At 40.0% G+C, this 13,396-nt stretch overlaps 1 protein-coding gene across 3 annotated transcripts in view; it reads left to right on the top strand.

Annotated features, from left to right (window-relative positions):
* The window catches only part of RASEF (RAS and EF-hand domain containing), a 77,297-nt gene that overhangs the window by 29,280 nt on the left and 34,621 nt on the right, over positions 1 to 13,396 (top strand). For 2 of the 3 annotated variants that reach the window (XM_055091936.1, XM_003810301.6), the window contains exons 2-4: positions 1,678 to 1,824; positions 5,173 to 5,263; positions 11,728 to 11,823. In XM_055091936.1, coding sequence (XP_054947911.1) covers positions 1,678 to 1,824; positions 5,173 to 5,263; positions 11,728 to 11,823 — 334 coding nt within the window. The remainder of the gene's footprint in view (positions 1 to 1,677; positions 1,825 to 5,172; positions 5,264 to 11,727; positions 11,824 to 13,396) is intronic. The other variant, XM_055091937.1, reaches the window with a different exon arrangement.

Below are 13,396 nucleotides of genomic sequence, written 5' to 3'. Positions count from 1 at the left end.
AGTAAAAGATTTTAAATAATAACTATGAGGACTGTCACAAATAAATAGTGTGATACAATAAGAAATATGTAGTTGGTCTTTGTCCCATCTTCCTGGAATACAGCTCCTAAAACCTTTGGAATCTCGAGTGATGAGTGTCTTTTGTATGGTAGTGAGAAGGCTGGTAGCTGGGGACCCCTAGACCTTCAGGATGGGGGCTGGACATGATTAAGATTAAGAAAGACTGACGTGATTAGAAGGTTGGAACTTTCAGCCCCATCCCTGACCTCTGGGGAGGAGAGAGAAGCTGAAGATTGAGGTAATCACCATTGGCCAGTGATGTAATCTCTCATGTCTGTGCAGTGCAATCACCATAAAACCCCCAAAACAATAGTGTTTGGAGAACTGCTGGGTTGATGAACATACTGAGGAGCTGGGAGGGTGTTGTTCTGTGCACCCACACTCTGCTTCCATACCTTGCCCAAAGCATCTCTTCCATTTGGCCATCCTGAGTTATATTCTTCATGATAAACTGGTAAACCTAAGTCAAGTGTTTTCCTGAGTTCTGTGAGCCGTTTAAGCAAAGTATGGAACTGAAGAGGGGGTCACGGGAACCCCTGACTTATAGGTGATTGGTCAGAAGTGTACGTGGCAACCTGGAACTTGTGACTGGCATCTAAGTGGGGAGCAGTCTTGTGGGACTGATCCCTTAACCTGTGGGGTCTGTGCTAACTCTGGGTAGTGTCAGAATGAAATTGGATTGTTGGACACTCAGTTGGTATCTGAAATGTTGGAGAATTGGTTGGTATGAGGAAAAAATCCACACATTTGGTGTCAGGAGAATTGTGACTGACATCAATGCAAATATATATATAAAAATGTGAATTTATATGAAGTTACTTTTAGCTGACCGTAACATAATAGGTATATTCATTGCTGTGGTTTGGCTGTGTCCCCACTCAGATCTCATCTTGAATGGTTATCCCCATAATCCCCATGTGTCTAGGGAGAGAGCTGTTGGGAGGTGCTTGGATCATGTGGGCGGTTTCCCCCGTACTGTTCTCGTGATAGTGAAAGAGTTCTCAGGAGATCTGATGGTTTAAGGAGGAGCTCTTCCTCCTTCACTCCTCACTCTTCTCTCTCCTGTCACCATGTGAAGAAGATCCTTGCTTCCCCTTCTGCCATGTTTGTAAGTTTCCTGAGGCCTCCCAGTCATGTGGAACTGTGAGTCAGTTAAAAGCTCTTTTATGTATAAATTACCCAGTCTTGGGTATTTCTTTATAGCAGTGTGAAAATGGACTAATACACTCACTGTTATGATGATAAAGGCTGAAACATGTCTTATCAGGGGTGGGTGAAACATGGAATTAAGTAACTGATTTAATGTTACCTAATTTTTCTGTAAATTTATATATCTTTCTATTAAAATTAAAAAATACACAGCAGGAACAACAACAAAATCCTTCCTTATTAGTCCCTTGCTGTGCATTTTCACTGTCCTCGCAGGCCCCATCTCCTATTGTGGGAAAAATCCAACCATATCTCCTGACTGCTGTCTTCCCTTCCTTCCGTTCATTCTGTGGTTGCCGGTTTTTCTTTCCTTAGTTCTTCATTTATGTTTCTCTTTCTTAAAAGCCCCCTGCAGAGTTGCCTTTAAAATTTTATAATTGGTTTAATTTTTATTTATTTATTTGGCAGAGAAGAGCAAGTTAGTACCTTGTACCAAAACATCAACCTTTTGGAGCCAAGATTAATTCAGCCATATGAACATGTTATAAAGAACTTCATCCGTGAGATCAGACTTCAAAGCACAGAAATGGAAAATTTGGCCATTGCGGTGAAGAGGTATTGAAGTCCTTCCTTTATAAGTGGCCTGTGGGTGCTTTAACTTGCTCTCTGACCTGGGTGGCAAATGGACTGAACTGCATTGTCACACTATGATATAGGTGGACTTCCTGAGCCTCAGGAGTCTAGAGCTTTCAAAATTAAGCCAGCAATGGAGAAGTAGGTCAGCTACCAATCAATCAGTAGATCATCATGATCCTATTATATAAACTTTTCAGGGTCAACGATGACTTGATACAGAACAATTAAGAGATTTATCTTACATCCAGCTGCTTAAAACACACAGGAAACTTTTATCTAGAGAAGTAGACGGAACACTATTTGAAGCCTGGCCTTGTTACCTACATGTATGAGACTTTGTGAGCAGGTTACTTAATTTCCCTGAGTCTCAATTCCTGCAACTGCAAAATGAGGATGAATATCTTCACGTCCTCCAGGTGTTAAGACTTAGTGGATGGTGTCATGGGTGAGCCCCACACACTGCCCACCACATGGTGGGTGCTCAGCAGTGCTGCTTTGACTCTCTCTACTCTCTAGCCCTCCTCACTTGGCCCTCCCCCTTTGAACTGAAAGCCAAAGAACTATTAAACTCTTACTCTAATACAGTTCATTTAAGCCATAGCTAGCTTACATAGGATATCTTATTGGTGTTAACAGCTATGTCATGCAAAAAAAACAATTTATATGTGTTGCAGTCCAAACGTCAGCCTCTTTGTCCCCTGGAAAAACTGCATTCCTTTAGCATGTATTGGGAAAGAGAGGGCATTGTGCTTGTCACAGTTCTTGTGTGTTGTGCCCCACGGATGCTCCTTGCTGTCGTGTGCTCCACCAGGAGCTCCCAAGACGCTGTGCACCCTGCTGGTTTCTGCCTGGAGCTTATAGATGCAGCCCTTTTAATAGGAGGCTGCCCTGTCTGCATAGGGGCGGGTGACTTGTCTTCAATTCTGCTGTCTCTTTATCCTTCCCATCCTCATGATGCTGAAACTATCTAGTTGAACCTTTGGTTCATTACAATGTAGAAAAGAAAATATTTTAAATTCTTGGTATGAAATAGGACCTTTCTTATAGTCCTGGAGTCAAGCCAAGGTTGATCTATTCACAAGGGATTTCTTATGAACATTTTTAGTACTTGACTGACCATTTTTCTCTCAAATTAGCCTTCTAGGGGCCTTCCAGGAGGATGAAGGGTGGTCCTCAGAACTCCAAAGTCTGTAGAGCATTCTGGAGTGTGGATCAGAGTCCCAGAGTTGGTCTCCTTTGAGATGTGACAGGCAGACACACACATTGATTCTTCAGAGCATCCAATATGTATTAAAACAGACAAACTCATAGGTACACACATAGGTACACATACACAGACCCACACAGAGATATGTGGGTACACATGCATACACATGCCCCCCATCTAAAGATAATACCATGTAAACCTACGAGGGAAAAAAACAGACTGGCATGCTTGATGTTCTCATTACCAGCTAGGCTGCTTTTTCATGGTGGAGTGAGTACATCATATTAATTTGAGCTGTGTTGGTGTCCCCATCCACTCCCTTCTGTGCCGCTGGAGGGATCCAGAGCCAGCCTCTATGCTGAGCTGAAGTCTCCTAAAGCCTCCTTTCTTAGCTACCAAAGACCTCAGGAAGTGTTTAAATGGCTACTTGTAAACCATTCCTTGCATGCTTAGCCATCCATCCTCACTGCTATTTTTAATTGGGGGAGGGTTTTGGCCATTTTGCTCTGCACTGCACCTGAAGAAGGGGTTCCCAGTGTCCTGGTGGGAGCCCTGGACTAGGTCACAGTGGGCAGACATTTCACCAGAAATTACAAATTGCTGGGGCAAGCACTCTGTGATTATGCATCACCCTGATTTGCAAAAGAAGAAAAATGTTGCTCAGAAGTGAAAAGGGCAGAGAGAGTCCATTACGGAGCAGTCCCAGATGCTTGGGATTGGATAGCTAGAAGAAGTAGGTGGGAAATGATCATAACAGAGGGAGAAAGGATATGTGCCTTAGGCATTTACAGTCCCAGAGTTGACCAAAAAACCACCAGACATTGCTATGGAGATACACAATTTCTAGACTTCAAATAGCAGGTATTTATAAGCAGAAATGAACTGACTTCCCAAGCTTGGTTAACATAACCTTGGACAGGCTATAAGATGAGGAAGAAGTAAATAGGAACAGAAGATAATAATGTTACTGAAAATTTTACTTTGGGGTCTTTTTCCTCCCATAATACTTCCTTGGAGTTTTATGTGGAAGTTGAACCAATGCATGAATAAATTGTGTTGTGAGGGAGTAAATAAGTCAAAAGCAGGTAAGTTGCTGTAGCAGAGACCCATCAAACTAGAAGACAGAAAATCTTATATTTAAGCCCTATCATTTATTAATAGCATGTCATTTGTCCGAATGAATCACCTCTAAAGCTCATGGTTTAGATGCAAATCAATGTGCTCTGTCTCCATAGAGATGTGATTTATAATTGCACTCCTAACAGAAACAGAATTTTTCTAAAAGGTAACCTTATCTACATTCTAGAACTTTAGGGGACAAATAAGAAATAATGATTGAGATCTTTTTTTCCCTTCTCACTTTAACATATAACATTGTGAGTTTTATATAGTGAAATTTCAAAATTATATCTAACCATCACTTTGCCACACAGTTCTTTTTTTAATCCAGGGTTGTAACTCAGTCATGAGAGCAAAAAAAAATTCAGAATTTATTGAGAGCCTCCCAGCACCTAGATATCTTTACTGTTTGCCACAATCTAGTTTAATATCATTTTATCCAATTTATTCATTTATTTAATATAGTCAGGTACCACATCACAATGTTTTGGTCAATAAAGGATTACCTAAATGACAGTGGTCCCATAAGAATATAATCCCATGCTTTTACTGTATCTATTCTGTGTTTAGATACACAAATACCATTGTGTTACAGTTACTTCCAGTATTCAGTACAGTCCCATGCTGTTCAGGTTTCCAGCCTAGGAGCAATACGCTATTCCATATAGCCTAGGTGTGAAGTAGGCTTTACCAGCTGGGTTGGTGTAAATACTCTTTATGATGCTTACACAATGACAAAAATCTCCTAAAGACACATTTCTCAGAATGTATACTAGTTGTTAAGGAATGCATAACTGTATCTAGTTTTAAAATCATTTTACACCAAAATGGTCGAATTGCCAATCTCATTTTATTATGTAGAAGGATTGGGGAATCATTTTGAATGGGGTGTTTCTCTTCATCTGTAATATATAGGGCTTAATGTAGATGAATCTGAAGTTTCTCTTCATGTTTCAAGTTCAAGAGTATAATGAAAAGATGTGCATCCTTTTGAATTTCAGAGCCCAGGACAAGGCAGCTATGCAGCTGAGTGAGTTGGAAGAGGAAATGGATCAGAGGATTCAGGCTGCAGAACATAAGACACGGAAAGACGTGAGTTTCTGGGTTGGCCATTCATTCAGCAGATCTTTATGAGGTGCTTTCTATGGAGAGGGCCCAGGCACTCTTCTGGGTGTCATGCAGGGGTACAGCAAGTCCAGGTTTCTGCAGAGTCTCCCAGCAAAGGAATTTTTACTGGTGGTGGTTTTTGGGGATGGGGTAAGAAGAAGTAGAAATAATAATCAAATAAGCAAAGCAAATAAGTTCTGATAGTGACAAGTGCAGTAAAGAAATAACATGTGCGATAGTGACTGGGAGAGGAGGCTGCTTAGGTTGGGGGTAAGAGGCCTCTTTGAAGGGGTAACATCAGAGATGAGGCCTTGGGAGAAGGCAGAGGCAGCCTTCATAGAGAAGGTGGCTTGACTTTCCATACCTGTGTCTGCCCACACCTGCTGCCCACTTTAAATCTAGATTAGAGTGAAATTAAAATTCTGTCTTCAAACTTTGGTGTTTTATAATGGAATACAGTCATCACTTGGTACCCAAGGGGATTGGTTCCAGGACTCCCCTGCAACCCCGCATACCAAAATCTGCATGCTCAAGTTTTTATGCAAATGGTGTATATTTACATACAACCTATGCATATTCTCTAGTATACTTTAAATCATCTCTGGATTACTTATAATACCTAATATTTAACACAATGTAAATGCTTTGTAAAGAGCTGTTACACTGTATTTTTATCTGCATCACTTTTACTGCTTAAAATATTTTCGGTCTTTAGTGGTTGAATTCGCAGATGCAGAACTTGTGGATATGAAGGGCTGATTGTTTGCCTTTATTCAGCGTTATAGGAACCATTTAAAGGTCAAAGTGATATGTTACCTTCAGTGATTTCCATTGAAGAAATAATTTTTTTATAAAATATTTTTGGGTGATTAATGTTTATTGAAAACAGAAAATAGACAATGCTAGGTTAAAACTTCCACTTTTGTTTATTAATTTGCCCTGTTAACACTGAGTGGCAGCAAAATAATGTACAAGTGGCCTGAACGTTGGCATCTAGGAGACCTTGGTTTGCATCCTGGCCCAGATCATATCTAGGTGGCACTGGGAAAATAACCCAACCTCTGATCCTTTGTTGTTCCATCTCTAAAATGGGATAATGCAACCTACCTGCCTTCACAGGGGTTAAACATGATGATCTGTATAAAGTGCCTGGCACAGTGCCTGCAATGTAGTGGCTGCACTCTGGTTGTTACTGTCCTGCTCTTTCCTGTGGCTCTGTGTATTCTTGATTCCTTTTAGATTCTTCACCTTAAATGGCTTTACCACATATATGCCCTGGGGTGTCTTTGTTGTCCTATCTTCTTATAAAAAGTTTAATAAGAAGCTGGATGTCATTTTCAACCACATAAATGGTTCAAGGTTCATGGTCCAGCTTCAGAGCAGTGGATAACCCCTTCTTCAGCTAGCACTTTCCTTTTGGTAAAAAGGAAATAGTGAAATCATTTTTCTGCCTTTTTTTCTCTCCATCTGCTCTGTTTAATCTGTGCACACATTCATTCATCAAACACTTATCAAGCACATGTGTTATTCTGTTATCATATCTCATTGCTTCTTCCAGATAAATGCCTCCCAAATTTGTTGCTGGTAATGGGGATATTACCATGGCCCTCACCTTTTAGAACTTCACATTTTGTTAATTACAGCATCTTCTTTAGTTTCCTTGGCTTCAGTCCGGTGGTGGCAAACCCATGCATCCACAGCATCATTTCTCTATTCCACAGCAATGACACATGTGGCCTATCAGTCACCACATACATGTGGTCTCCACACCTCAGCACGCCAGTCCAGGATGTCACTGCCAGCTGAGCAGCTTTGGCACTGTGAGGAAACTTGTTTGCCTGTCCATCCTAGTGTCCGCCTCACACCTTTCTAAACACAGCTTCTCTGGAATAATGTGCCCAGGCCAGTCTAAGATTTTTCCCTCATTTCCTTCCATTCCACACGGCTCCCCTCGGCTCCCCTGGGTTCTTCGCCCCCAGCCCTGGCCCAGTGGCCTCACTGTGCCTGACCCTGCTTTGGCTCCAGCTGTTTTCTTTGCCTTGATGATTATCTCCTCACTCCTTTCCTCCTTCCCAAATTCTGCAAAGCTCAGAGGAAACCTCACTTTCTTCTTGATGCCCTGCCCTGCTCCTGTAACCACATTCACCTCTTCCTGTCCTTGACTCCTATGGCATATATAGCATATATTGCATTACTTCAGTTAGTTTTTTTTTTTTAACTGTAACAGCTTTATGAAAGTATAATTGGCATGCAATAAACTGCATATAAAGTACAGTATATGTGAAGTTTGGACATATGTATGCACCATGAAACCATTCCCACAGGCAAGATCGTGGGCATAACTCTCCACCCTTGAAGTTTCTTCATGCCCCTTGAAGGCATAACAAGCCTTCCTTCCTCCTTTCTTTGCCCCTTTTTGCCAGATAATCATTGTTCTATTTTCTGTCGCTGTAGATTAGTTTGAAGTTTTCAGAACTGTATAGAAGTGGAATCATGCAGTATATACTATTTCTTGTCTGGCGTTTTCCACTCAACATAATTGTTTTGAGACTTATCTGTGTAATTAATAGTTTGTTCTTTTTCATTGCCAAGTAGTATTCTATTACATAGGGGTACCACAGTGTTTAGCCATTCATCTGTAGAAGGACATTTGAGTTATTTCCAGTTTTTGGCTATTGCAAATCAAGGTGCTATGAATATGCATGTACAAGTCTTTATAGAGGCATATACTTTTATTCCTCTTGAGTAAATTACTGGAGTGGAATGGGTTGATCATCTATGTAGATGAATGTGTATGTTTGTAAGATACTGCAAACCTGATTTCCAGAGTGGTTGTACAGTTGTATGATTCAATCAGCAGTGTATGAGAGTCCCATTCTTTCAGCATTCTAATTGGTGTGTAGAGGAATCTCACTGTGGTTTTAACTTGCATCTCTCTAATGACTAGTTGTGTGGAGGATCTTTTCGTGGGTTTATCTGCCATGTGTATATATATATATTTTTTGCTGAAGTATCTTATTAAAAATCTTTGGCTCATTACAAATACAGTTTTTTTAAAAAAATTACTATGTTTTAAGAGCTCTTTTATATTCTGAATGCAAGTCTTTTATCAGATACCTGATCTATAAATATTTTCACCCACACCATGACCTGTCTTTTCATTCTCCTAACAGTAAGAGTATAAATTTTTAATTTTTTATGGACCATACTTTTTTTCATGGACCATACTTTTCATGTGATCTTTAAAAATCTTTAACTCAAGATTTTCCCTGTGTTTTCCCCTGTGTTTTCTTCTATAAGCTTTATTGTTTTAGGTTACATTTAGGATCCATTTTGTATTTGGTGCCAAGATATGGATCAATGTTCATATTTTTTTTTCATGTAGATATCCAATTGTTCCCACACCTTTATTAAACAAGACTAACCATTTTCCACTGAATTGCCTCTGCACTTTATCCAAAATCAGTTTATTCTATTTGTGTAGGTTTATTTCTGGGCTCTCTGTTCTGTTCCATTGATTGATTTGTCTATTGTTATGCTAATATTACATTGTCTTGATACCTATTGGTTTATAATGTCTTGATACCTATTGGTTTATAAGTCTTGATACCTATTGGTTTATAGTATGTCTTCATACCTATTGGTTTATAATAAGTCTTGAAATCAACTAGTATTAGTTCTTCTTCAACTTTGTGCTTTTTTAAAAGTTGTTTTGCCTATTTTAATTGCTTTAGTTTTCAAAGAATCAGCCGTTCAATTTCTTTTTAAAAAAAAAAGCAAACAAAAACTAAAAGTCTGCAGGGAGTTTGACTGAACTTCATTGCGTCTATAGATCAATTTGGAGAGAATTGACATCTTAACAGTATTGAAAATATGATTTCTCTCTCTATGTCTTCTTTCAGCAATGTTTTGTGTTATTCACTGTACAGATCTTGTACATCTTAGATATACTCAGTATGTCATAGTTTGATGATACTGTAAATAGTATTTCTAAAAATTTCAATTTCTGATTGTTCATTGTGAATGTATAGAAATACATTTGATTTTTGAGATTGGTCTCGTATTCTGTAGCATTGCTTACATTGTTTATATGCAGTGCCTTTTTGTTGGTAGATTTTGTCAGATTTTCTAGGATGATGATTATGAAATATATTAATACAAACATTTTATTTTTCTTTCCAATTTGAATGAAGCTTTTTATTTTTCTTGCCTTATTGCACTGGTAAGAAGAATAAAGGAGATGAGAACATTGAATGTGATGTTAGTAGTGTAGTGTTCACAGATGCCTTTATAAATGCAGTAGAGTCCCTTCTGTTCCTAGTTTGCTGAGTATTATTGTTTTTGCTGTTGTTTTAGTCAGGAATGGATGTTGGATTTTCTCAAATACTTTTTCTGTCTCATGATCATGTTTTTTTCTTTTTTAGAATGTTAATGTGGCAAATTACATTGATTGATTTTTGAATATTAAAACAAACTTGCACTTGAGCTAGGCCCTAATTAGTTATGATGTATTATCCTTTCTATAGATTGTTGAATTCAGTTTGCTAAATTTTACTTAATATTTTTGCATTCATATGTGGAAGAGATATTGGTTTGTACTTTTAATGCTTTTGTCTTATTTTGGCGTCAGGCAAATTCTGGTCTCATAGAATGAGTTGGGACGTGTTCCCTCCATTCCAGTTTACTGGAAGTTTGTGAAGAGTTGATCTGAACCACTACCATTTCTCACCGGCATTACTGTAACAATCTCTTATCTGATCTCTCAGCATCTACCTGTCGCAGGTTGGGAATGAAATAGGCTAGTGATCATTTCCTTTATTGAACTCTGGGTAAAGTACTTCTTTTTTTTTTTTTGAGACAGAGTCTCGCTCTGTCGCCCAGGCTGGAGTGCTGTGGCGCAATCTCGGCTCACTGCAGGCTCCGCCTCCCGGGTTCACGCCATTCTCCTGCCTCAGCCTCCCGAGTAGCTGGGACAACAGGCGCCCGCCACCACACCCGGCTAATTTCTTTCTTTCTTTTTTTTTTTTTTTAGTAGAGACGGGGTTTCACCATGTTAGCCAGGATGGTCTCAATCTCCTGACCTCGTGATCCACCCGCCTCGGCCTCCCAGAGTGTTGGGATTACAGTCATGAGCCACCATGCCTGGCCTGGATAAAGTATTTCTAAACCCTAAAATGTTTATGTTTGGTTTTGTGGCTGTGGATCTAATGAAGGGACTTGCAGTCAAGTCCATTTTGAGGCCAGGAAGGCTGCCTCATTAGCACCTCATTGTGAGGCCTCTGTGTCTTCATCCACATGTGAGGCAGGCAGAAATTGTTGCCTCACCTGTAAAGCTGGATGAAGTCAAGATAGCCCCTTTTAAAAACGTTACCTTAAGGGAAGATGTTGCTTTTCTGCCAAGCATTTCACATGGATTATTTAATTTATATGGATTAATTAATTTAATCCTCACAGTAGTTAAAAAGAAAATGGAGGCATGGATAAGTTTAGCAACTTGCCCAGCTCCACAGCCAATGAGTGGGCAGTAAGACACGCTACCTCTGGCAGGTATTCAGATGTGGGAGCATGCTGCAGAGAGGCCCTACCTTACTCTCTAGCAGACTGACTTCCTGTCACATCTCCCTGTTTTTTCTTTTTTTGTATTATTTCCTGAAATTGCCTTTTTCTGTCTTCTCTGCTAGAATGCCTGAGAACATCAGTTTTATTGTCCCCCTCTCTGTCCCCATGTCCCCAGTCCCTTAGAACCATTGGTAGGTGATCAGCGAATATTTGTACACTGAATTTTACTGGCTATCAACATAAAACTATTTGAATACTGAAGGTAAAATATAAAATTGTATCATTTATTAAAAGAAAAGTAAATTTAGAGATGTTTCAGCCAGTGGGAGCTTCTGAATGGCAATCCCCTGACCTGGGGTGCCTTATTGCCATTCTCTGCTCCAGAAGAACTTGAAGGGACACCCCCGAGAAGTACCAGGCCACAGGGAGGCACTTTGCATAGAAATTTGCAGTGATGTAATTGGGATTTAGATAAGACATCATCTCTAGGGAAAAGGGTGCACCCAGGATGCCTTCTTGAGTCCTGATGACATGATAGGATTCCGGTCACTGTGCCATGTCTTTTAACTAATTATAGCAATAATTACTTAATTGATTGATGTGCTATGGTCTCTATCACAATGTGAGTAATAGTCTTAGAGGTGTCACTCCCGGGTGAGGTGTGTATGTAGGTTGTGGGATCCTGCTCTTTCAGTTTTGTAGGTTTCAGTTCCAAAATTGTGGTACATCTGAAGTCAATTGGTTTCCTTCTGATATCCTTTCTCACCTTCCCTGTGTAGGAGAACTGAAGTCAGCCTTAATTTGACACAAAATGTTTCTCACCTGTGGGGTTTTGAAGGTTAAGAGGGTGAACTTATTTAAATGAACAACATATTTTTTTTTTCTTTTAGGAAAAACGCAAAGCTGAGGAAGCCCTCAGTGACCTCAGACGTCAGTATGAAACTGAAGTAGGAGATCTGCAGGTGACCATTAAAAAGTTAAGAAAGGTAGGCATGTGGCAGCTGGACTTGTAGGAACAGCCTCAGCATCTCAGGGTATCTAAGCCATTAACAACCAAAAACATTCGGAATCCTATTGAAGTGGCAGATAGATCAGATTTCAGATTTGTTTTGAGACTGAGTCTTGCTCTGTCACCCAGGCTGGAGTGCAGTGGCAAGATCTTGGCTCACTGCAACCTCCGCCTCCTGGATTCAAATGATTCCCCTGTCTCAGCCTCCTGAGTAGCTGGGATTATAGGCATGCACCACCATGCCCAGCTAATTTTTGTGTTTTTAGTAGAGGCGGGTTTCACCATGTCGGCCAGGCTGGTCTCAAACTCCTGACCTCAGGTGATCCACCCACTTCAGCCTCCCAAAGTGTTGGGATTACAGGCGTGAGCCACTGTGCCCAGCCTGAAAGACCTTTTAAGGGCCCCTGAGTTCCTCTTCTATTTCCAGGGGCCACCTGTCTTTTGCATAGATTTAATAATTATTTTCTGATCCGTTCAACCATTGTCCATAAAACTTCAGTTTGCTTTCCTTGGTCTTCACCAGCTTAGTACTCTCAAGTCCCTTGTGTCTGGTAGACTGCATGCTTCATGACTATTTTTCTTGGTCATGTCAAATATCCCTGTGTCCCTACCCCTAGCTTATTGCAAAGTGCATGGTAAGTATTCAGGGAATATTTATTAAATGAAATGAATATTGCTCTTCTAAGTAGAAAATTTCAGATCTAGGGTACCCTGATCACCAAGAGTCACTAGTTTTTGAAGAAGAGCAGAACTTGTTGAAGTGTGAGCAAAGATGTGATTAGTTTGTTTGTTTGTTTGTTTGTTTAATGTGGTTGGTTTTTGGCTTTTCCTCTATTTGGTTTCTAATGAGCAGGTTCTGTTTTACTCAGTAATACTCTGGCAGTTGTTTAACAGGTGGCTCTATAGTGGGTGGAGGGGAGGGGAAGGATGTGTATCATTTGTTGATTTCCGTGGTATAAATACTCCTGTCATTACTGATTTCATGCTACCAAGTTGATATTACTGAATTTAAGGTTGAGAAGAGATGCTTAAAGCAGATTCTCACCTGCTGGTACAGGCTGGCTCCGGCACTGTACTAGACACATTTCTTGGATCTGTTTTTATTTTTCCCATAACTAATGGGGATGTGTTAGCTAAAATGAAAATGGATAATTAAAAAAGGATCATCCTTGCTGGGCATGGTGGCTCATGTCTGTAATCCTAATACTTTGGAAAGCTGAGGCAGGAGGATTGCTTGTGCTCAGGAGGTCAAGACCAGCCTGGGTGACATAGTTGAGATCCCACCACTGCAAAAATAAATAAATAAATAAATTTTAAAAATTAACTGCATGTGGTAGCACATGCCTGTAGTCCCAGTGACTCAGGAGGCTGGGGTGGAAGGATCACTTGAAGCTGGGAGAAGGAAGGCTGCAGTGAGCCATGATTATGTCACTATCTTAAAAAAAAATAAAAAATCATCTCTGAAAGTGGTGATGAGATTAAGTGGCAATTAGCTATATTTTGTATTTTATACACTATTGCAATTTAAACCTCTGGGATGATTAAGAATT

The sequence above is a fragment of the Pan paniscus genome, chromosome 11 (genome assembly GCF_029289425.2).
Source record: "Pan paniscus chromosome 11, NHGRI_mPanPan1-v2.0_pri, whole genome shotgun sequence".
Lineage (NCBI taxonomy): Eukaryota > Metazoa > Chordata > Mammalia > Primates > Hominidae > Pan > Pan paniscus.
This window is presented reverse-complemented; position numbering and strand designations above follow the sequence as displayed.